This window comes from Myiozetetes cayanensis, unplaced genomic scaffold (assembly GCF_022539395.1).
Source record: "Myiozetetes cayanensis isolate MyiCay16 unplaced genomic scaffold, myiCay2020 scf6-25, whole genome shotgun sequence".
Lineage (NCBI taxonomy): Eukaryota > Metazoa > Chordata > Aves > Passeriformes > Tyrannidae > Myiozetetes > Myiozetetes cayanensis.
The window spans coordinates 52,861,928-52,886,675 of NW_026087853.1; the positions used below are offsets into that span (position 1 = coordinate 52,861,928).

At 37.3% G+C, this 24,748-nt stretch overlaps 1 protein-coding gene across 3 annotated transcripts in view; it reads left to right on the forward strand.

Annotated features, from left to right (window-relative positions):
* Nucleotides 1-23,551, forward strand: part of USP47 (ubiquitin specific peptidase 47) — a 53,153-nt gene extending 29,602 nt beyond the window's left edge. For 2 of the 3 annotated variants that reach the window (XM_050335464.1, XM_050335461.1), the window contains exons 9-28: nt 2,588-2,683; nt 2,774-2,926; nt 3,908-4,075; nt 6,129-6,260; nt 6,961-7,037; nt 7,343-7,398; nt 7,929-8,041; nt 8,923-9,027; nt 9,630-9,837; nt 10,247-10,362; nt 11,324-11,443; nt 12,651-13,431; nt 15,226-15,401; nt 15,581-15,661; nt 16,673-16,788; nt 17,522-17,640; nt 19,373-19,503; nt 20,888-20,935; nt 21,027-21,157; nt 22,111-23,551. In XM_050335464.1, the coding sequence (XP_050191421.1) occupies nt 2,588-2,683; nt 2,774-2,926; nt 3,908-4,075; nt 6,129-6,260; nt 6,961-7,037; nt 7,343-7,398; nt 7,929-8,041; nt 8,923-9,027; nt 9,630-9,837; nt 10,247-10,362; nt 11,324-11,443; nt 12,651-13,431; nt 15,226-15,401; nt 15,581-15,661; nt 16,673-16,788; nt 17,522-17,640; nt 19,373-19,503; nt 20,888-20,935; nt 21,027-21,157; nt 22,111-22,285 (3,102 nt within the window). In that variant the 3' untranslated portion in view covers nt 22,286-23,551. The remainder of the gene's footprint in view (nt 1-2,587; nt 2,684-2,773; nt 2,927-3,907; nt 4,076-6,128; nt 6,261-6,960; nt 7,038-7,342; nt 7,399-7,928; nt 8,042-8,922; nt 9,028-9,629; nt 9,838-10,246; nt 10,363-11,323; nt 11,444-12,650; nt 13,432-15,225; nt 15,402-15,580; nt 15,662-16,672; nt 16,789-17,521; nt 17,641-19,372; nt 19,504-20,887; nt 20,936-21,026; nt 21,158-22,110) is intronic. The other variant, XM_050335462.1, reaches the window with a different exon arrangement.
* The last annotated feature ends 1,197 nt before the right edge of the window (nt 23,552-24,748 follow it).

The following is a 24,748-nucleotide window of genomic DNA, read 5'->3' on the forward strand; positions in this document are numbered from 1 at the left end:
GAAGGTAACTTCAAAGGCAACATGGACTCTTGAAGCAGAGCTGCTCAGCAGTGGGGTTGTGGTGTGATAGCTGTGCAGTGGAGAAGCTTTGGCACTGGTTTTGCTGAGTAAACTGTCAGGGTAGAAAGTAGGGAGCTGCACTAGAATAGGAATTGTATTGAGAGACATCCTAATCAGCAGAACTAACTTGGGTGTAAAGATTGTATAGGAGACAAATGAGTAAACCAGGGGAACAGCAATGCTGCTTACACAAGGATTGAAAAATACATGGCTATTTATATAGCTGAGAAGTAATGCAGTTCCCAGGAGTTGTAATCAGGCTTTTCAAAGCACAGCTCACTATGTGTGGTAAGCAGTGAAACCACAAGAGTAGTGTAATAGTACTGCATTTTCAGGGGTCTGAAGCATCATCACTTTTTGCCTTGTGTAAAAATTTAGAGTATATTTCCTTGTTAAATTGCACATCACATGAGTCTACATAAGCATTACACAATCATTCACGTCCCATCCTTTGTATTTTCCCATTTATATTCATGTTGATGCATGAATGGCAACTTTTTTCTTACACTCAAAATATACTTACATTGCCTTAACTGATGTTTGCTTCGTTAAGAGAGAGTTCTGTCACTATGTGATTATTATTATTTCATTATGTGATGTGTTCTGATTCATGTTTTCTATGTTGGCTATTAACTTCTTTTGCTTTCATTTACATAGTTCTGCATAATAGTCAAAATGCAGTAATCCATTTCTTCCCCTTTTTAAGCAAGGTTATAACTTGCTAGGTCTTTCAGAATTTAGAGTGAGATTCCTCACATTTCAGTGCATAATATTACCAAATGTAAGCTATTTGTGGCCCTTGAGTAAAAAGCAACTCAGCCTCTGTAGCATTTAGGAAGTAAGGACATAAACAACAATTCAGTTCAGACTGTTAAAAGGTTTTCTTGTGTCTAGAGAGTCTCTCTGCCCAAGAGCTGTGATTTCAGGGCTGTTCAAAGGCCCTTCTGGCTGTATCCAAAAACTGACACGACTGCCTTCATTGTGCAGTTGTTCTGTTGAGTTTGGCACATTTTGCGTTTGTGAATAGTTGTCACCTGAAATACAGTCCTGTTTTGAAAGTCCTTTCTCCTAAAACAGCAACAGAGCTTTTGTAAGTTATCTGCTTTGTTGTTTTTCTTTCTGCTTGCCTGAGTTCTTGGAAAGGAAGAAGGGAAGAATTTGGGGCTTTTTCAAGAACTTGACTTATCCTTGATTTCATCCCAAAGTGGGACTTGCCAAACAAGACGATTTAGACAGAAGTCTTAAGTTCTGCACCAACCATGTTATGATTGGTGAGTTTACTCCGCCCAGTTAAACCCCTTCTTACTATTCAGGCTTCAGGGAACAGCTACAGCCCTTCATAAGGAGATGATGATTTTAAAAGCATTGTTTCTGTTGATTATATTTGCTTTAAACTAAGTACCTAAATGTTAAGATGAATTTGTTTTGACCTCCATAGGTGAACAGAGAGGTTTTGCTCTCCCCTTGAAGTTCAGACACCCAGAGCCTCTTGACTTGGAAGCTGACTGGGTTATAGGTTTTAACTTTTAAAATTTCAGGGTAAAATTCTTCACTGAACCCATCTCAGTATTCTTAGTGCATTTTACTTGAAAAAGTTTGTTCTAAAATATATTCAACTTACGAGCAGTGTCATTGCAGCAAATAATTTATGGAGAAGACAAATCTGATCAGTTTGGTTGTATTTTGAATACTGTTTGCTGTAGAGGCGCAAAGTAGAAATCATTAAACGCCTGCATGTAAGCATTAGTGATGGAATTTTGGGGGTTTTTGAACTGCCCCAAACTAGACAGCTGTCAGAGAACAAAATTCCAGTTATTATAGGTTTGCACTAGGAAACTAGTTCTGCCTTTATAGGAGATGTCCGTATCAGATTCTCACTTCCTTGAGAGCAAAACTCAAATACTCTCCCTCAGTCCCTTCCTCACCTTTCACTTAAAAACAGCATCTTCAAATGTAGTTTCCCAAGACCCTTTGTAGAATAGGACTAAGGCTGTCTTCACAGAGGGCATTTGCGAACTGAGTAACATTTTTTCCTCCCACCTCCTTCTTCTACCTGTAAATATTGGATGGTATTTCTTGGGAAAAACTTCTTTAGAAATACAGAAGAACCATCTCAGAATTTTGGGAGAACAGGGGACAAAGCAGAATTAAAAAATAAGCTCGTTTTCACAGCAGTTGACTCTATAGACACGACTAAATGTGATGTGCAAGATAACAGGAGTAAATGTAATTTCATTTTTTAAGTTTATTAAAACAGACAATTGGGATTCATCAAATACTGAATGAGATATAGTTAACAGTAATTGTGGTTTGACTGTTTACCTTGGGCTGGGTAGAAAAGTTTAATTTCTTTTCATGTTTTCCTGACTCTTGTGTCTGTATCAAAGTTTATGTCAAACAAATATTGTTGGTAGATTTAATTGAAATATTGGTACATGTTTGTAATCTCCCTGTCAGTTTATCATTCTGATTTGTACCTACACAGTAAACATTCTCTAAAAATGGGGTAACATGTTTTTGTTATTAGGAGGAAGCACTGCATGCTTTCATTCAGCCTGAGATCCTTGATGGCCCAAATCAGTACTTCTGTGAACGATGTAAGAAGAAATGTGATGCAAGGAAGGTAAAGACTGTCCAAATCATTTGCAAAAATGAGTTTTGGTAAATACCAATCCTGATAGCGGGAGCATAACCTTGTCTCGGCTTCGTTCAGGGTCTGCGGTTCTTGCACTTTCCGTATCTGCTGACGTTGCAGCTGAAGAGGTTTGACTTCGATTACACCACCATGCACAGGATTAAACTCAACGACCGCATGACTTTTCCTGAGGAGTTAGACATGAGCGTCTTCATTGATGTTGAAGATGAGGTAAAGTGTTCAGTTTCAGAGAAAGCTATTTAACTTTCTTGAACTTTCTGATTAAGAAAATTAAAATTTTGGTCTTATAGACCCATTTTAACATCACTCATCTACCTAAACTGTTGCTTAGCCCTGGCAGTGCTGTAATTTGAAGATTTTAAATCTGTCCATGTGGATTTTTTTCATTTTATCCTGCAAAGGAAGTGCGATCTCTAGTCAGTGTAGGGTTTCCTGGTTCCATAAAGAAGCTGTTTCAGATTTCTTACATCTGCAGTGTTTTGAAGACACAAATCTCAGGACCTCTATGTATACTGCAAATGCACAATTGAACATTTTTTTGAAACCTGTGTCTGAATCTGTATGGATCATAACAGGTGATGTAAAGTTACAAGACTCTGAATCCTGAAGTTAGTCCAGAAATCATTAATGATGAATTCCTTCCCTCTGAGTCTTACTATAGTGTATACTGTAGAAATGAGATTGTAAAAATTTTATTTTTCACACCCATCTTCTGGCTTTTTACTCTTCTATTTTGACCAAAATTCAGGTCGTGCAATTACATTCACCAAAAAGTATTTGCTGTGTGTTCTGCATTGAAGGCTAAATTTATTCTCCTAATTCCATTCCTGAAAACATTCTATCTCTTTGTTAGCTTTCACTGTATAAGAGAAATACTGCCTTGATCTACATATGGGGAGGGGAGGCTTTTCTGACTCCATACAAACCTTTGTTTTATGAATTATGCCACTTAATTTGATATCTCTCAAAATGTGTTGCACACAAACCCCAGAAATGCTGGTGAAGGAGGTGGACTGAAGACACCAACAGAAACAAGTCTGTTCTTGGTGCTGAATTGCAGAGGTCTCTTAGGTTTTTGAGGAATTTCAGTGGTTTGCAGATTGGAATTTTTTCACTTCACAAACACTTTATTTCTTGTTCCATGTTACTTTAAATGTTGTATAATGTTAGTATGTATGTTTTATTTTTAAGAAGTCTCCCCAGACTGAGAGTTGCACTGATAGTGGAGCTGAAAATGAAGGCAGTTGTCACAGCGATCAGATGAGCAATGATTTTTCTAATGATGATGGAGTCGATGAAGGAATCTGCCTTGAAAGCAACAGCACAGCAGAAAGAATTTCTAAAGCTGGGAGTGAAAAGGTGTGTTTAAACAGTGCTGTGTTCTGAATTTGATTCAAATGGAGTTAATTTCCTTCATAACACCGTGTATGATGCTCTGTTTTGGAATTGTGACAAAGTGTTGATGGCACACCAGTGTGTTACCACACCTCTTTCTTGAACAGCGTTGTACAAGTGCTGAACCTTTCTCTATTTCTCATTCTACCCTTGTAAAGGGAGTTTCACAGGGCTAAGGGTGGGCAAGAGCCTGGAAGGGCAACATAGCTGGGACAGCTGACCTGAATTGACCAGAGGGGTATTCTATGCCATATTCCCTGCTGTGTGGCATCATGCTCAGCAGTAAAAATCTGAGTCTTTCCAAAGTAGCTGTTGTTCAGAGGCTGGCTGGGCATTCATCTGCTGGCAGGGGATGCTGAGTAATGCCTTTTATTTAATGCACTATTATTTTCTTTTTTCCTATTACCTTTACTTATTAAACTGTCTTTTTTTTGTCTCCAGCCACAAGTTTTCTCACTTGTGCTCTCCTGATTGTCTCCACCATCCCCCTTGGGGGAAGGAGTGACTGACTGGCTGAAGGGGTGCTCAGTTGATGACTGGGGTACACCCACCACAAAAATGATAAAAGTACAATTCTGATATTGGGGGTGAGGTGAGAGGTCAGGAGTGTGTGTTTTATTCAAATTACAAAAATTGACACTAAAGCAAAAAAAAGAATGTAACTGATTTGGAGGTCACCTGAGAATAAAGGTCTTCCCAGCTTGTCAGATTGAGAATTCTCAGGTCACTCATTTTGGCAGCAGACCCTCAAACTGAAGACTGTTTTGTGTCGTGAGCAGTTTTCTCTTTGAGACCAGCTGTCAAAGGCCTACCACATTTAGTTACAAAATTGTCTTGCAGCTTAGTAGGAGATTGGACAGTTTTGGTCAATTGAATAGATGAGGTCGAGGGTCTAAATGTTAAATATTCCTTCAGTCATCTGAAGTTAATATGAAGGAATTGAGCAGCAAGTCAGTCGTGCTTCTGTGGGACTTAAAGACTGGCAGAGATCTTCGACAAACTTGATTGAGTTTTCTTGCCAATACAAAATTAATCAAAAATCTTGTTTTGTGGTAATATCTACAATGTGTACTTCGTGTATTGTTGTTCAGTGAACTCATCTGTAACTTGGCCAATAGCTTTTATTCAGACTTGTTAGAAAGCTATTTGGCTTCAGCTGTTACTTTCATAAATATTAGAGGCCTACTTGCATTTTAATCTCCACATCTGTCCCTGTTTATATCTATCTTAAAGCATTTGAGTGAGTTTTTTGAGTCATGTTCTGAATACTGTCAATGTTACTTGGGGAAAAAGAAAATAATTAATTAATTCCAGTCACTTGACTGGAACAAGACCAGAATATTGTAATGTGTCTGTAATGCAAATGGCATGTCCTAGTACTGACAGTAGCTTTGGCCAGTTATTTCATACTGCTTGTTCTCGAGGCAAATAAGCTGTCAAGTTATGTCATTAGCTCTTGAGTTTGGATGTTTTAATAGTGAATGCAGGGTATGCAAAGCATTTACAAGAGGGTCTCCTCTATATACCCTAAAATATTCTTGTAACACTCGTGAGTCAGTATTGTTCAGTTTTATAATTTTAATTTATATGCAACACTGAAGGTATGTCCTTAATGCCCTGTATTTCCACCCATTTATCTATGAAAAAAAGAGTTTGACAGCAAACTCAGAGTGGTGTGAGAGAAAATAATGCAGACTCGTAAGCATTGAATGGTATGTGGGTGGGTTGCTCTGTACATTAATTGGCAAAATGCAATCTTCAAGAATGCAGAGAAGGGTGGTAGCAAACAGACCTCAACTTTGTACCTACAAATTCCTGTATAATGTTCAGCATCTCAGAACTCTGATTGTGTTCAGTGCCTATTGCAGTAATTAATTTCTGTTACAGAGATCCACTTTGTAATATCCAACCAGTTACATACTCAGGTTCCTGTAATCATTTTAAAACTTCTTTAAATGACCAGTTAGTTAGCTTTCCTTTACTCGATACATATCACACTTTTTTCTTCTCTCCACAGAGTTCTTTACTGTATGAGCTCTTTTCTGTAATGGTTCATTCTGGAAGTGCTGCTGGTGGCCATTATTATGCCTGTATAAAATCTTTCAGTGATGACCAGTGGTACAGCTTTAATGATCAGCATGTTAGCAAGGTAAAAATAGTATTTTTATTATCTTGTATACTCATGGATGAACATTTCTATTTTGTGGCTTTTTTCAGTTACATATAATGAAGCTGGTTTTATGTGCAGGTATTTCTGCACATAAATACCTTTGTTTTATCTTCTTACCATAATATCCTGCCATATACATATGTATCACTCAGTAGCTTAACTGATTTCTAGAGGGGGCTTTTTATCAATCTGTTTGTTTTTGCATGGTGGGGGAAAGAGTGTTATTTCTTGATGGTGAAGGTGGGATAGTTCACAAAGAAACCTTTACTCATGCACAGACTAGGCTGGATTTAGAATTTTGCCTTCTGTACACATGAAAACTTTTTGCTTAGAGAAGTATGTTTGTAGATCTGTTACAGCCTGGACTGTGCTATTCAACCTGTCCTGCTGATGCAGGTGTTACATGTATCCATAGATACTGTTGCAATCAAGAATCTTTATATTGTTTCTCTAAGTTCCTACTTTCAAAATGTTTACATCCACTGTAAAATGAAGAGGCAGATGATTTTGAAATAGTTTTTTAGCAGTCAACAAAGAAGCAGAAACACTTTTTGAAAATAATAATTATTATTGTATGTTAATTGTGTAATGCCATTTTTCCTGGTGAAAATAAATGCATCTTAATTAATGCCAGTTCCTCAAATAATCGTTAAATTAAGTTTATTTTTTCTATTTTTAGATAACTCAGGAAGATATTAAGAAAACATATGGTGGATCTTCTGGAAGCAGAGGCTATTATTCCAGTGCTTTTGCTAGGTTAGTAGTACTGTACTATAGTTTTCTTTCTGGTAGTGTTTTACTGTAGTCAAATAATGGGCAAGATACCTGTGCTTAACATATTAGCTTTAAATTAATAGCAGATGCTATAGTTGTAAGAAGTATCCTGACTCCTGTTTCAGATCATTAAAATAATATATATTTGTTGAAATTATGTTTGTTTAGTGTATCGCTATGATATACATGACGTAGCTCCTTACTGGGAAAAAAAAATAAAAGCAGCTTTTGAAACCAGTATTTCCTTCTGTCTCATACATCCATATATCTGTTATTTTCTCCACCAGCTCCACAAACGCATACATGCTGATATATAGACTGAAGGATCCAACAAGAAATGCAAGTAAGTTAGGCAACTGTATTGCAAAAGTTGGTTTTTTTTTAAATTAGGTATTGTGTGTTTTGATTTTTGTTCATCTTTATGAAACAATGGGATAAACTACACTAATCTGCATTAAGTGTAACATTTATTTTATCATTATATTGATGATATATTGAGACTTTTATTATCAATTAATTCACTTAATAGGGTAGAATTTACCTTTATTGTAAAAACAGGCTCAAGTGCAGTCATCAGTCTTAGTGTATTTCCTTATAACAGCAGAGCTTCCCATACTGATATTGGAATACTACACTTCTGCTAGCATTTTCTTTTGTTGCTGATGTATAATTAGGGGGAATGAAAGTCTGTTTCAGTTTAATTTAAATCATGAAAGAGAACAGGATGTGGTGTAGTAGGAAGTTTGAGTGTAGAAGAGAGAAGGGGAAAAGACAAGAAAAATAACTGTTAAATATACCTATAATGCCTAAGGTGTTGCCCACCATGGAAAAAAATGTCTTTTTTTAAAACTGTTGCTTTGTTTTTACTGTCAGAGTTTCTTGAGGCACATGAGTATCCAGAGCACATTAAACAATTGGTACAGAAAGAGAGAGAATTGGAAGAACAAGAAAAGAGGCAGCGGGAAATTGAGCGCAACACTTGCAAGGTGAGCATTTCTGCTGAATCCAGTAAGAATACACTGCCAGTAGGCAATGTTTCTACAGAAAACTATTTTTTTACTACAACACAAGGACTCTATTGTGATAAATGTGTTTGTACTAACAATTCTTTTAAATTGGAAACCTGTACACAGTGGAGGCATCTGTTGAAGGTATTCACCAGAGATTTTTTGCTGAGTTCATGTCTTCTGTGTGAATTTGAATTGGTCTTAAAACCAAAACAAAGCTAGTTAATCTGTCATCACTTGATCTCAGCAAAATTATTCCAAAGAGTATGTAGTACTGCATGTTAGGTGTTTTGTACTGTTAAATCTTTTCATATTGCAGCCTCTTACTTTGTGAAACAGTGTTTCTTAAACTGATTTTAAATAGTTAGTTGGCAGAAAGAGCAGAATTTTTTCCAACCAGAGATTCAATAGTAACAAACAAAATAGGACCTCAGTGATCTTACAAGCATGGCAGTCAGCTGCTATATCTATGAATCCAGTGATTGTTTTATGAGGAAGTTCTCTGGCATTGCAAAATGTGTCATCCTCTGTGTGAAAAGGAATTTCACATTTGTTGCTCATATGTGCATTTCATTTTGGAGGATTTGCTCAGTGCCTGTGGTTACAAGGTGTTCTGGTTATAAATGTTGTACCCTGGCTTGCAAAAAGATTGATACGCATAAATACCTTGTGTACCTTTTGACATTTTCTATCTTCAGTTGTGTAACCAGCTGAAAGGAAGCTGTCCTATAGCTGAAGTAGAGCTAAAGATGTATTTTGTTAGATTGTTTGAGTATGGGTTGTAAACTTAAATGTGCTCTAATATGAAAGGTATTTGCAAATGACTTCATGATGATTTTTCTTCCCTTTGTATTTCATAGATTAAATTGTTCTGCATGCATCCTACAAAACAAATAATGATGGAGAACAAATTGGAGGTTCATAAGGACAGGACACTGAAGGAAGCTGTGGAAATAGCTTATAAGGTATGCTATGCATAACAGGATAGTTTAATTGTTAGATGTATCTTTCTGCTATTGTGTGTCCTAAGTTTTTAAATTTCTAATGCTGTGGTAGTGTTTGGGAGGGCATGGCTATGGGTGTTTTTTGTTGGGGGTTGTTTCTGGGGAGGTTTTACATGTTGGGTTTTTTCGTGTGTCTGGTGTTTTTTGGGGTTTTTTTAATGTGTTCCAATCTCCCGTTATTGTACAAGTTTTCTGTCAGTAGCCATCAGCTGAATTCTGATTAGAATGATAAAACCTGCCCTTTTAAAAGGCAGTATGATATAACTGATAGGCAGTATATTACTCTGAAAGTACTTCTGGGATGTGTCTTCAGGTGCTTGTATACATACTTCTCAAAATTCCCTCTTTTCTGCATTTTGATGCAGGCTTCTCTTTTGATTTTGGAAATGTGTATATATTGCATGTCTGTATATATAATATCTATAATATATATGTATGTGTTTTCTAACACCAAATTGAAATAAGTGAATTTAAAGTGAGATATTTCTACTTGCAAGGTAAAAAACTAAATTCACAAATAAACTGTTATTAAATGTTGGGGGGGTTGTGTGTGCATGATTTAGCTGATGGATTTAGAAGAGGCTGTTCCTTTGGAATGCTGTCGTCTTGTCAAATACGACGAGTTTCATGACTACTTGGAACGGTCTTATGAAGGAGAAGAGGACACACCAATGGGTTTATTGCTGGGAGGTGTCAAATCAACGTACATGTTTGACTTACTGCTGGAAACAAGAAGGCCTGACCAGATTTTCCAGTGCTATAAACCTGGTGGTAAGACATGTAATTACATATAAAGGATAGACTAAAATCATATGTTGCACAAACATAAAACTTGTAAAACATTCAATATGGTGTACCAAAGAAGAAAAACTTGTTGTAATTTTACAAAGTCCATATTTAGAACTGCATACTGTGCTGTGTTGCTAATTTGTTTCTAGTTGAAGCAGATCTAAGGTATACTAAAATTTGTCAAATTAGAACTTTTTTCTTTTTTGGCATTACATTTGATTGGAAAATTTAATTCTGAAACTGGACTTCTTTTCAAGTCCTTCCTGTGTGTATGTATTTAAGGCAACCTCTTAACCAGTATATCAGACCAGCATTTTGGTGTTTTCTTTTCCTGTTGAATTTTCTCTATATGTATATATATGTGCTTTTTTTTCTTTCCTGTTCCCTACAGAGGTCATGGTAAAGGTTCATGTAGTCGACCTAAAGACTGAATCTGTTGCTCCTCCAATAAGTGTACGAGCTTATTTGAATCAAACAGTTTCAGAATTCAAACAACTCATTTCAAAGGTAATTTGCAGTCGTTAAAGACTTGTATTACAGGGTTTTCATTCATCTTGGCTGTGAAAATGTGTCATAATTTAAATATCTAAAATGAGAGCATGCACCTTTTGCAGATCACACTGTGAGTCGTGCGTGGGGTTAAGTTAGTTGTTAGAGTTGAGCTTGCCTATCTGCTCACTCCTGCTAAAAGCAGCAGTCTGCTTCTTGCTTCCTTCCAGAGTTCCACCCTGGCTTCTGCACAAGCTTAGCCACTGTCTGACCATATCACTGATTAGCTTATTCAGTAATAACTCTTGTGGGAAAGCTCAAGAGTCGAGCTCATGTTCTTTTTGGTCAGTAACTTGAACAACCTCTCTGAGTGCCCAGTCGGTGACAGAACTACTGAACTGTTGCTGTATAACTGAACCAACGTGTCACTTCCCCTGTTGTAACTGAAACTCAATATCCAAAGCTGTCCACATTCTCTGTGCAAACTCTTATTCATCCCAGCAGCTATCTGTTATTAAGATGCAGATTGATTTTTACATGGTCTTAAACCATGGATGTTACTGCTTCCATTGAACTGGAAGACAGACACCGTGCTTGCTCAGTTTTGTGTGAAATAGTTCAGTGGTTGGTGTAATTATATAATATTTGTTATAAAACATAATTCCAGCATTTTGAATTCAGTCTAATTAAGAATTAAGTGAGCACTGTGCAAAACCTGATACTTAAGAATATTTTTTTATTTTCTGTTGGTTCATACACTAAATTGTAAGACTAATTTCTTATATTACTGGGCATTAACTATTTGCCAGTTCTCTGCAAAACCAGGCCATTCTAGTCATCTGGAAAAACTGACATTTGCTAGTCATCTTTGGAAAAACTGACATTTGCTACACATCGAATCTTGAAGAATGAAATGCTGGTGTCAGTATTTGAAGCTATGCACAATGCACGTTCCCTCACTGTCAGTGTTGTGTTTTAGGCCACGCATCTGCCCGCTGAAACGATGCGCGTCGTGTTGGAGCGCTGCTACAATGACCTGCGTCTCCTGAACGTTTCCAGCAAAACACTGAAAGCTGAAGGCTTTTTTAGGAGCAACAAGGTATGTGCTCTGGTTCTTAAATTTTGTATTTTTTATGTATTTGTACACTTGTCTGTTGTGTTGTGAAAGGCGTGGTCTGTATAGAATTGATAATGGATGAGTGTCACGTATTTTGCTGTGTGCTGTGTGGGGTTTTATGTGCCCAGTGCTGTGGTGCTGATGAATGCTATAGGCTGTATATGAAACCAGGTGTACATAGGAGAGTGGACTGAGAATCTGGTTGTTCCTCAGTGGTTCAAATGATGGTGAGGTTAACAGCCTTATGATAAAGATTGTTAGGGAACAGACTGATGTATTGCTGTGAAACCTACCTGATTTTTCTAAACCTTCTGAACAACTGTACCTGCTCTCAGTATTAAACTTCCCAAAAAAACAAATGTCAAAACTAAAAGCAAGTTTTTGGTAGGTCTTTATTTTAAATTCAGTTTAAATTTTCACTATGCAGATTCCCCCTAGATAATTTATATTATTTTTTGTAAAAAGACTTCTAATAAATGTTTACAGTAATAGTTGTGCAATTCATTCAGAAATCGTTACTTAGTACTCCAATAACTTTAACATGTTAAATTTGTACATTGTCTTTTTTACTGCAGTAGTCATAACATGTAGCACATTTTGCACCTCCTCTGTTTCTGAAGTTTAGGCTCAATATCAAGTCTTCTGGGTGAAGAAAGATTAGTGAAGGCTTTGGCTTATAGATGAGCAAAACAATGGCACTGACTTGTTATTTAGTCTCTTTGAGCCCATTCAGGTTGTCACAGAGGCTTTTGACAAAGGGAACAGAGGTGTTTAATTTGTACTGTTGCTTACTCATGTACACGTTTAAAAATTTATTATGATGCTCTAGCAGAAAATGAAGGCAGACGGTCTGCTGGAGTTGTGAGGCTCATTGCTGCCAGAGCCAGTGCTACTGTACAGGTGAAGGGTGCACATGAGGTGATCTATGAATATGCTTCTGAACATAAGCATTTACTGCAGCTGGTCAGTCTGGTTACAGCTCACATGATTATGAAAATAAGGAAAAGTGAAACTATTATAATACAAACTCCTTAGTCTACCTTTTTCTAAGCATGTATTTTAACTCTATTATAAAAGGTGATGTTTCTTGATTACATTATTTCCAGTATGTGCTCAATCCTGTCTTTTGCTATTGTCGCTTTTATTTAACATGACACCACGTGATGAAACACTGTTATCTTACGTTCAGGTATTTATTGAAAGCTCAGAGTCTTTAGATCGTCACGTGACATACACGGATTCTCATTTATGGAAGCTTTTGGATCGTCATGCAAACACAATCAGACTGTATGTTTCATTGCCAGAGCAAGCACCCGGATCTCAGTTTAGACGAGGGGTTTTTCAGAAGTCTAGTGGAGGTGCAGGCAACTTGGATGAAGCCTGTGAAAGAGTTAAAGGACCTGTAGGTAATATGAAATCTGTAGAGGCAATTCTGGAAGAAAGCACTGAAAAACTTAAAAGCTTGTCCCTGCAGCAGCAGCAGCAGGAGGGAGATAATGGAGACAGCAGCAAAAGCACAGAAGCCAGTGACTTTGAAAACATTGAATCACCTTTAAATGAAATAGATTCCTCAGCATCAGCAGAAAACAGAGAGCTTGAAAACCAAATTCAGATTTCTGATCCAGAAAATCTCCAGTCGGAGGAACGGTCGGATTCAGATGTAAATAACGACAGGAGCACAAGTTCAGTGGACAGTGACATCCTCAGCTCCAGTCACAGCAGTGACACGTTATGCAATGTGGACAATGCCCCGCTTCCCTTGGCCAACGGACTTGATTCCCACAGTATCACGAGTAGTAGGCGATCAAAAGCAAATCAGGGGAAGAAGGAAACCTGGGACACTGCGGAAGAAGATTCTGGAACAGATAGTGAGTACGATGAAAGTGGCAAGAGCAGAGGAGAAGCACAATATATGTACTTTAAGTCAGAACCCTACACTGCAGATGAAGGTTCAGGAGAAGGGCAAAAATGTAAGTATTCTTTTTTAAGTGCCTTAAAATAATCCAGTGTTTGTTACTATTTAATTCGTATACTGTGTTAAAATAATGACAGTATTGAAAAACTTGATTATAATATCAAATGAAAACTAACAAAAGTGCAAAGATGGCATGTGATGTCATGGTCAGCAAAAATCTAGCCTGATTTAGATCTTGTAATAAGTGATTACATATTTGCACAGTGTCTTGCTTTTTTAAGAAAATGAACATTTATTTACATGTAATGGAAGTGTTCTCTGGAGAGCAAGCTGTCTTGTCTTCCAGTGAAAGAAACATCATTTCACCTGCTGCTGTTGATTCACCTGTTTCAGAATGCACTTATTTACTGTGGTTAACAGAGCAATAATTCTGTTACCATTTAGACTAACAAACCTGAGAAGTCCTAGTCATTTGGCTGTAAAGAAAGTTCAAATATACTTGATATTGACGGTTTAATTCAGTAGACCATTGCTTTTCACTGATTGAAGTACAGTAGGTACAGTGAAGTGTAAGGCTGAGATGAAACTGTCTAAACCAATTCAGTGTAAAAGCATAAGTAGTATATAACTGTCATGAAAATAAATCATTTAAACAGTGCTCTGCACCTGCATTTTTTTATAAATAAGAGAATAATAATTAAAGAAGAGCAGAATGTAAGATAAATATTTTGAAAGGCAAAGGTTTTCATGTCCATCCAAAATCCTGATATAATAATAACAGAAAAAAAGAGGGAAATCACTTGCTGATTTTTTTTTTGTAAACAAACATTTAAGTTTTTAAAACCATGGAGAAATTTATTTGCATCTACTAAAGTTTTTTTAAAAGTTACTCCTTTAGGTTGGAGTGATCTCTGGGGCTAAGTTTGAACTGCTTTAATTTTTCCCTGGTTTGTTTTGGTAGGATTAGTTGGATTCAGGAATTATTTGTTTGCAGTAATTTCGACATTTTCATAGTACACTGTATAAATTACTATCTTGAGGGAAAAGCTTTTATGTATTTTTAATGTAACAACTGAATAGATATATAATTCAAATAATTTATTTGAATAGTTAAATATTCTGAATAGGAATTTGTTCTAGGGATTTCATAATCCCTACACAGTTTGTAGTGTAGTACAAATTGCATGTATCAAAACCACAATTTTATAAAGATAAACTATTCACTTTACTTTCCAGAGTTTCATATTGCTGCAGTGGCTTTTCCTTAATTACAAAATTATTCCCCAAAAATGTCCCTTAATCTAGATTTGACCTTGCCTTGTGATATCCTGTGGCCTTCCAGAACATAGAATTTACCTAACTTTTTAATCCTGAAAGCTGGGGGAGTTGGGGGAGAAAAAGCATTGAGGGGCATATGCCTGGCCAGCCCCAACACCAAAGCACTTCTGTCTCTCCCTTGAGGCAGGGGAGAGCTGCAGGAAGATTACCTGCCATTGCTCCATCATGTTCTCTTTAATTTTTGTCTTACTGGATGGAGCAGATACTACTTTGCTCATTGCAACCAGGGCAGTTTGGAACTGCTGTGTCTTCCAGGAATATCTGCCCCAGAAACACTTAATATGTAATATGCAAATATTACTTCATATTAATATGCAAAGCTTTTAAAGGTTACAGTAACACCATCAGATAAAATGTAAATGTGACCATTAACTGTAATTCAGACTTTTCAGTACTGTTTAGCTGCACTGTGACTATAGCTGTGACTACATGTGACTTATATGGAAATCATATAAGAGTACTTTTTTTTTTTTTGGTTTTTCATGCCATTTTTCTCTTTATTTTTGTTTAGGGCTGATGGTGCATGTTGATAAAAGAATTACACTGTCTGCCTTCAAGCAACATTTGGAACCTTTTGTTGGAGTTCCATCTTCTCACTTCAAAGTCTTTAGAGTCTATGCCAGCAATCAAGAGTTTGAGAGTGTTCGGCTGAATGAGACCCTTTCATCATTTTCTGATGACAATAAGGTTATTCAGAAGTTATTTTGAATCATTAAAAATATATTGGTACAATATAGATAAACTTAACATAATTTACAGCTTTTGTTGACTTGCCAGGTGAAGTAATTACTTTGGCCTTGGTAGTGTTACAAAATACAATTCTGATTTTGATACCAGTTCTAAGAGATACTCCTTTTGCCTTCTAGATAACTATTAGACTCGGAAGAGCCCTTAAGAAAGGTGAATACAGAGTCAAAGTCTACCAACTCTTGGTAAATGAACCTGAGGTAAGGTATTGAATATTCCAAGATTGATTCAGGAAAATATTAATGTGTGCTTTGGCCAAGGTTTTCCAATGAAATCTTGGGAAAAAATGAGAGTCCTTCTTTTCTTTGCAAGTTTTCCTGGATTTAAAAAGGGAGTTTGAAGTTATTTCTCTTTATGCTGTTCCAAGTAAACAGTTGGAATGTGATTTACAGTATCTCTCAAGTGTCTTTTTTCTACGGTGTAAGTGCAGGACAAATGAATTGTTTCTTTGTTTCCCTTAAATGCATGACAGTCACGTAGCATTCTTCCCAAAGAAGAGACAACTCATGATTGTGGTTTTCAGTAATGTTGAACTGATCCAATTTGTCTCATTCATGTGCTGCAGATACTGCTTGTCAGAATGGTGAGCTGGATAATAGTCCTCTCTGTGTAAGACAAGCCTGAAACAAAAATGTCTCTCTTACAATAATGCAGCTCATGAGCCTGGGACATGAAAAGTATAGAAGTGATGTCACTGTATAGATTGCAGTCTTTAAAAGTTGACTTTGCACTTTAATTTTATTTTTGGAACAAAACTGCAGAATATGTGTTAATAAGGGATGAGAGAATAAGCTGAACTGCTAAAGCAGGGAATAAGATAAATTTAAAAGTAATTTCCATAGAGTCGGATTTCTGGTCTGTCTGATCAATGAAAGCCAAGAAAGCAGCATTTTTATTATCATATGGCTTATTTAATTTGAAAGCTCCTCTCCAATCGTTTGGAATGTGAATGTGATGGTAGCAATTAGCAGTGCAGCAGAAGGCAGTATTTCTGCAGGGGCATTCAGGGTGTCTGAATGGCCTGCCAAAGGGCTGCTGCTGCACAAATTAGTTATGCCCCATTTTAATGAATTCATTGCCTACCTTGTTTATAAGAAGCGTTCTACATCGTGCCAGGTGGATGGGACTGGTCACAGAGCACAGACAGAGGCAAATCACATTTTTGTGTTCGAAGAATTTTGTCTTTAATCTCTTTCTGTTTATGTTCACAGCCATGCAAGTTTCTTCTAGATGCAGTTTTTGCTAAGGGAATGACTGTCCGACAGTCCAAAGAGGAACTGCTTCCTCAGCTTCGAGAACAATGTGGCCTAGACTTGACAATTGACAGGTAAAGAGACTGCAAACCATTGAAGTTACCTTGAAGTTATTTTGAAATATGTTTTATTTCTTTGAAATGTGTTTTGATTTTTTTCTTTCCTCTTGTGGACAAAGGAAGTATTGAAAGAAGCAGAAATAAGTTACTGTGATCTTTGAATCAGCCTGTGAATACAAACAGTAATTCAGCAATTCTTGGCTCTCATCCCATGCAGAATGAATTCTATAGGGAATAACATTTACATAGAATTGCCTGAGTGCAACATGTCTGCAGCTTTAGGTCTGATAAGTTGTATTCTCTCAAAATGATGATTTCCTTCAGAAAGGAGAACATTAAGTAAATCAGTTCATGAAAAAGCCACCTGTTCTCTAAATGCAGCTTAGATCACTGCAGCAGAGTGCTCGTGCAGCATCACAGTGTGTGTGTACAGCACTGATCTCTCTTGCCTTTACCATAACAGGGTAATCCCTAATTAGGGAACTGTTTTCTTCCTTTGAATCCTCACACATTTCTTGCACTGAACAGGCAGAACATGGGCTTGTTTTCCTTGTGTTTATGAATGATTCAGCACTAAGCCAGTACTGATACCCTGATGTCAGGAGTACTTCAGAATATGAAACTTTTTCTGATAAACCTAACCAAACCTTGCATTAACGTGTTCCAGTTGTGTCAGAAAATACTCAGTTGTGGTGCTGAGTTTATGAGCAGATAGAAGCTCAGTGTTTTCTTTGTGACGTGTTCATAGGTTTCGCCTACGAAAGAAAACCTGGAAGAATCCGGGCACTGTGTTTCTGGATTATCATGTCTATGAAGAAGATATCAATATTTCAAGCAACTGGGAGGTCTTCTTAGAAATACTTGATGGTAATGATATAGTGTCAAGAGAAAGTAAAAGAGATTTTTCTTTGTAGGACATTGGAAACCATACTTTCCCTTTTCTTCCTTTTTTAAAGATTATTGCTGACGTTTTAATGGAATTTTGTTAGAGAAAAAAAATGGATGCAAAAATAATTAAGAATAACAAAACCCCCATGGAGCTGGGGGTGATTGTGCAAGTGCAGATTTCCTGTGGCTGTGTGTGCTAAAGGTCTCACAGCAGTACTTTGGCAGCTGTGTTCATTTCTGGTGCTTTTTAATTTGTAACAGAATTGTGCCAATGCATGCCAAATGAACATGGGAGATTGAGGAGGCCTGTAGATTTCTATGGGCATATGTATCAGCTCACACTGCAATTAAAACTTCAGTTTTAAATATGTTTTGATTAGCTGTACTGTTTCTCTACTGAGTAGGTCTTGGAGATACAACTTTGACCACTACAGCTTCCTTAGTTCATAGACATGCCAAATTATAGATTACAGGGCTTCCAGTGTTCTGGAATAGTTTGTAGAACTCTAGCTCTGCCCAAAAAGTGCTGCTTTAATCCAGTTGTAGAAGATGCAGCTTGATCCCACTATAATGTGTAGAAATGGAATTGTATGTACCCACTGCTACCCCAGAGCAGCAGGTACTTTGTTCTTACAAAGAAGTGTGAAGGCAACTGCTGTAAGTCTGGGTTTGCGTCATCATTGCTTTCATCTTTGCTGTCAGTATTTAGCTGAAGAACTTGGGCAGGTAACTGTAAATTATTCTAAATTGCAATTATTTAAGTTTCTTAGCATAACAGGTTCGCATCACACTGTTGCAGACATATTTAAATCAGTTATTCTCTGGCTCTGAAGAAAATTTGTGTAATTGCTTCAGACTTGAAATAAATGCCAAGGAGCACTAGGTGACTGTATCTTCACTTCAGACAATGGGTTAGTGTTGAAAGGTGGCACAAATGTAGTCACAGGCAAGGCTGCAGAAGGTATTTAGGGAAAAGCTTACAGAATGGTGCTAGTTTATGCAAAACAAGCATGTAAGGGTAGACAAATGTTTAAGCCACAAGTTCTGCGTGCTAAATTATAAAACTATAGACTTATTGAAAATATGAATAAAATCAGCCCTTGGATATCACTTCTGCTTATCTAATTGTAATATAAACAGTATTACTCAATCAGCCAGCAAGAGCTCTGGTACCTGAAACTGATATAAAAAGGCTGGAGGCAGCACATACTGAAACTCTGGAAGGTGGTAGGTGTAACACAGGTTTTAATAACAAGTGTGGAGTTAGTGTGGGAAATTTGGAAGTCAAACAGGGAAAGCTTCTTTTGCAAAAGCACATGAATAAATACCAGATTGCTGAAGAAAGCCTCATACAAATGTCAGACCTGGAGGTCAGCCTCTGATTAGGTGGATGGATATTGTATGGATAACGAGGCTGGGTGTGATGGAGAACTGTGCCCTAAAGAAGAGCAAATGGCATGGCTTCTAGGAGATTATGCCTATGAAAAAGTCTTAGAAAGGAGCCAACAACAGAAAAGTTCAACTACATTCTAGTTCCTTTCCCATCCCCTTTTTTTCAAGTGAGTTACTTGCAACACACTGTGTTACTTAGTTCATGTATGTATCTGTAGGGAAGACTTTTATGTTACAATGTGTAAGCCATGGAAAACCCCTAATTTAAAATAGGATATTTTGTGATGTTAGTACAGTAAATTTCGTTTTTGTTTGCTAGGAGTAGAAAAGATGAAATCCATGTCACAACTTGCTGTTCTGTCGAGACGATGGAGGCCATCAGAGATGAAACTCGATTCTTTCCAGGAAGTAGTACTAGAAAGCAGCAGTGTTGAAGAATTAAAAGAGAAGGTAAAATGTGTAACATGATGAAAGTTTCTTGTGGTGACCAAGAGCCTTACTGATGTCCTCTATGGGGAAGCACAAAGATGTTATAGCTGCAAAAATCTTGTTGCATGGTGATTATTTTTTTTCCCCCAAGCATCAATAATCTATCCCATCCTATTACCAAAACCACTTGAATTATCAGCTTTACTTCTTAATTTCACATGATGGTCTGTTATGAAAGTATTCAGGTGAATGTACACCAAAAAAAGTCACACTTTGAAGTTTAAGCAGCCTGATATTACCTATATCCCTTATCCTTGAGAAACACATGTGAAGGAAAAGCTAAGCTGTGTCACTGTGTGTTGTTTCAAGCTAATTTTTTTATTCCAAAATAAAAAAGCTTTCAACCTCTTCATATTCAAATTTGAGAGCTGCTCAGGGGTGGTGTTACTTTACCAAGTGGATTGAACTAGGTTTTGGTTGGAAAGAAATATGGCTGTGGTGTGGTTTTACTTAAGGCTGGAACCCTCTAATAGGTAAGCAGACCTGTGCCATCCTAGCAGAAATCTAGACTAGGAGAGTCTCATATTGAAACTATTTAGTCAATCCAGTAAATCACAGGGTTCCACTCTTGGTGAAATGTTTATTTGTATGTGGCAATACCCAGATGTTAGAAGGCCACCTTGGGTGTTGAGGGCAACAAAAGTGCTGAACGCTGAGCATTGGTAAATTAGGAGAGGTTAGTGTGTGTACACAGATTGAGATATGAACTGGTTTCTTATATAATTTAGGTAGAAATGAAGTTATGACTGCAGGGTCTTGCATGCAGCCTTCAAGGTTTCCTCCTTACTTGTATCTGAAGAAAGAGTTGGTTGTGTTTGTTTTCTTAGGAATTGATGTGCAGGGAGCAATTTTAGCAGCATTTGCTCCAAGAGGCTTTAATTGTTTTACTCCTACCAACAGTAAGAGAAATTTGCATGTGAGATGTGCAGGGCTAGTACATTTGAGATTGTCTGGCTTTTGTCAGCATTTTTTATTTATGCTAGTTTCCTGCTGAAGGCTGACTGATGAACCTGAGGGTTTAACATGAGGCAGTTGATCTCTTTATATCTCAGAATGTGGATGTTATTAATTAATTGTTTTTATGAACTTTTTTGTCTCCCCTTCAGTATTAAGAGAAGTGTGATGAAATACTATCACAGCAAGCATCACTTGTGACACACACTGGTAACTTAAGAAATGTTAAAAATATGTACTCTATAATTTTGTACTGATGCTTTGAATCATTGGAGGACTTTCAGATGCTTTAATTGACTTCTAGATTTGGCAGGTCTATTGACTTTCTGTAGACACTGTGTAGTGTTGTTTGGGAATTACATTAAATCCACCATTTTTCTTCACTTTACAGCTGAGTGAAATAAGTGGAATACCCTTAGAAAACATAGAATTTGCAAAGGTAAGTAAGATTCTGTGTATTTTTACTTTCTAATGGCACAGCTGTGTGACTGTGAATTTTATTGTATTCACTGAGTAATTGTTTTTCTCAGGGTAGAGGAACCTTTCCATGTGACATTTCCATACTAGAGATTCACCAAGACTTGGACTGGAATCCTAAAGTATCTACATTGAATGTCTGGCCTCTGTACATTTGTGATGATGGTGCAGTAATATTTTATAGGTATGTATTTCATTACTTTATAATAAACCATGCAAAAAAAGCTGTGTGTAAGATCTGAGGAGTGATGTAATCAACAGTAACATAAAATACTCTTCTGTTATCATAAACAAAAGAGCTTTAAAACATTCAGTTGAAATATTTGTGCTCCTCAGCTTCCTAAAAACCTATTAATTAAGTTTAAGAAAACAAGCTCTGCACCCTTTTACTCAATCCTTCCTCCCAAACCACTGAAAATATTTTGCTGAATGCACAACTAGTTGCTATATGTGTGTGTGGATTTAATATCTTAAAATATTACTTGTGGAGTTTGTGAATGTCTTGCTATATGTTTTGGAGAGCAAGGATTTTATTTTCAGAGTTTATTCCTTTGAGAAATTAGTAAGGCTTATTTGGAAAAAAGGCTGTTAGGATAAAAATTCTGTTAAAGGTGAAAAACGTTGATCAGCTGGTGGCAATAGCCCCAAGGTAAGGTTTGAAAACTCAGAGCTTGAATATTGTCATTGTTCTAAACTTGGTGGGTGGGACAACCTGATTGCTTCTGTGGTATTTTTCATGATTGTGTGTGAGTTGTTGGGGAAACAGCTGGTTGATAACATGCTGGTCTGGATGAAAATTTTTTGGGAGAACATCTGGTAGCTTTTAGTAGGGGCTGGCTGACTCGCTGCTTCCAGCTGTTGGCACTGAGAGCAAATACAGAGCAGAGCCATAGCTGTCTATAAAGAATAGGAGTTAGGGAGATGGAGGAGTATGGGCTTGTTTCTTCCCCTGGGTGAACGTGTCTGCTGGAAAAGCAGGTTTAGACAGATTGTTAGTGTCTGCAGAAGAGGGAAACAATCCCTAAGAACTATTATGCTTAGTTGTGGTTTTAATAAGTTACTCCAAGTGAAAAAAAAAAGCAGAAATCCAATTATGATTAGTGTATTGATCTGAACTTTAACATGTTTACATTTTAGGGATAAAACTGAAGAATTAATGGAATTAACAGATGAGCAAAGAAATGAACTGATGAAAAAAGAAAGCAGCAGACTCCAGAAAACTGGACACCGGGTAACCTACTCTCCCCGTAAAGAAAAAGCACTAAAAATTTATCTGGATGGAGCACCAAATAAAGATTTGACTCAAGACTGATACTTGCTATAGCATTTTCCCTGGGGAATTTTTTTTGTTTCCAATAAAGAGGTTCACTACTACTGTGTAGTGCCATTACGGCAGGACATTCATTAGGTGTAAAGCGCTGACACCAGCAGCGGGCGGGCGGTGACCCGCCGGCAGCGCAGGGCCCCGCCGGGTCACTGCTTGACTTGGAATCATGTTGTGCACTATAGTCAAATGTACTGTAAAGCTAAAAGGGATGTGCAAATAAAAGATTAGAACTAAAAAAAAAAAGTGGGCGGGGAGGGAATCGAGTGGAAATTTTTTGAGGACAGTGTGCACATAGTAGCTAGTGAAACTAGCCTCAAACAGGATACTCATAGCTTAATAATAAAAGCTGTGCAAAGGCCATGAAAGAATCCTTTTCTCTGTTTGTTTCACTGATACACGCATTACCTCATCAGAGAGTCGGAAGTAAACGTTAACACATTGGTTCTAGAAGAGCGGCAGAAAAGGCCCAGAGGTGGAAGTGCTGCAAGTGCGAGGTTTTATAATATTCTTCCATAAAACAGGTGGTCTGAGAGGTGTCTGCAGAAAGCTGCCAGCAGGCGCTGTTTGTTTGCAGAAGTGCTGTTGTAAGGTAAACCGGGGTTTTTTAATAGGTTATGGAAGCCGATGAGCAGCTCTAGTGTATTGCGTTCGATGTGTAAATAAAATTTGCCCTATCCATTCACCAGAACTGCAGTTCAGCTATTTACCATGCTATTTCTTTTCACATATCAACATTCATTGTGTACATTTGGAAGTATAGTTGCCTATTTAAATTTGTATTCATTTTATGTTTGATGATGCTGGGTACTTTAGGGTTGTACTTCCCCTTGTTAATTAAGTTTTTGTTTTGTTCCGCTATTTTTTGTACATTTTGTTTAAGACTATGACAAGTTTGCATCTTCTCCACCCGCTGAAAGTCAGTTTATTATTCCCAGAGTTGATTCCATAGCTATATGTAGTCAAATATTGGGGCAGCCTCTAACACCTCAACGTACAAACTTAGTAGTTCAGGCTGTGGTGCAAAGACCGATGCAGTCAACATGATTTCATTGCAAAGCCTAGGAACAGCAATTTCTTGCTTTGGTCCATAAAGATCAATAGAGAACAATTCTCCATAGTTTTTGGGAAAAAACACCTAATTTATAACAATCAAAAGATTTTGGTAAACTTTTTCATGCCAGATGCTGTTTACAACAATGAACATGCCAATAAAACATTTGTTCATTCTGTTGTGTTATTTTAATCATTAAATGCTGTGGTTTTTATTTTAAAAAATATGGAATTATTTCATGGAAATGCAGACTTTCCCAAGGCAGTGCTGGAGTTGTAAGACTGTGTGTTTGTGTGTGTATGTGCATACCCTCCCATCTACAGAGTGTTACAGGAAGTTGGTTTATAGCTTGTCTGCTTCTCTTATTTAAGTTCCCACCCATTTTTTTCTTCCACTATGAGTTTCCTTTTCCAGAATTGAATTTCTCACCAGTGAAACTTCAAGTTCCAGTTATGATTGGCAGCTGATTTCTGCTGCAGAGGGAAAAGGATGTTCAACTACTGAACCTTCAGGTCGTCCTTGCATGCTGGCCCACAGCAACCTAAAAATCCTGAGGAATCTGGCAGCTTGAGAAGCAGGCACTGCACAGATGAACTCCCTCGTTCTTCCTCTGCTGTTTGTGCTGTGCTGCCCCTTGCCCAACGTAAGTGAGGTGGCAAAGGGAGCAGAGAGGGAGCACCATCCCCAAGGCAGGGTATGTCATTAAACTGCCCTTTACCATTTACACAGACTGCTGCAGGATCCTTGGAGCTTTTGAAGAGAGGAAAAAAATTATTGAATGTACCATGAATTTTCCACAAACTCAAAAGACATGTGGAGAGGCAAAAATCTATAGATAAGAGCTGGGGATTACAGCATCAAGAACTTGAAGGGAGAGTAATAATATCATTAAGAGGGCAGTATTTACAGATAATTACTGCTCTCTTGAGTGTTTTTTAAATGGATTTAATTCCCTATCTTTGTATAGATGGGCTGTCTCTAAGGTACAATAATTTTATTAGGGATAGCAAGGAGAGGTTCATTCAGTGAACTCTTGAGAGCAGGTGCCTGGGTGTATGTGCTGGTGTGTGAATTGGTTGTAGAATCCTTAAACTGAAAGACTGTTCTGATGAAATGCCCTCGTGTTCATAATGATAATGATTATTAACATTAATTCTGGTACCCAAGGAATTTATTGAAAAGCTTTCATAGAGCAGAAGTGGTGAAAGTTGTGCAGGCTGGGAGCACAGTCTTACAGCTGCTCCTGTTGGTGCTCTACTGTTCCAAATTAGAGATAAGCAGGAGGGATTATTTGGGAAGAAGCACTGTGAAAAGTTACTTGGCTGGAACCTCATGTCATGTTTTCCGATGTGGAATAACAGATGGTGAAATCTGTACCCCAGAAAACCATTAATAGT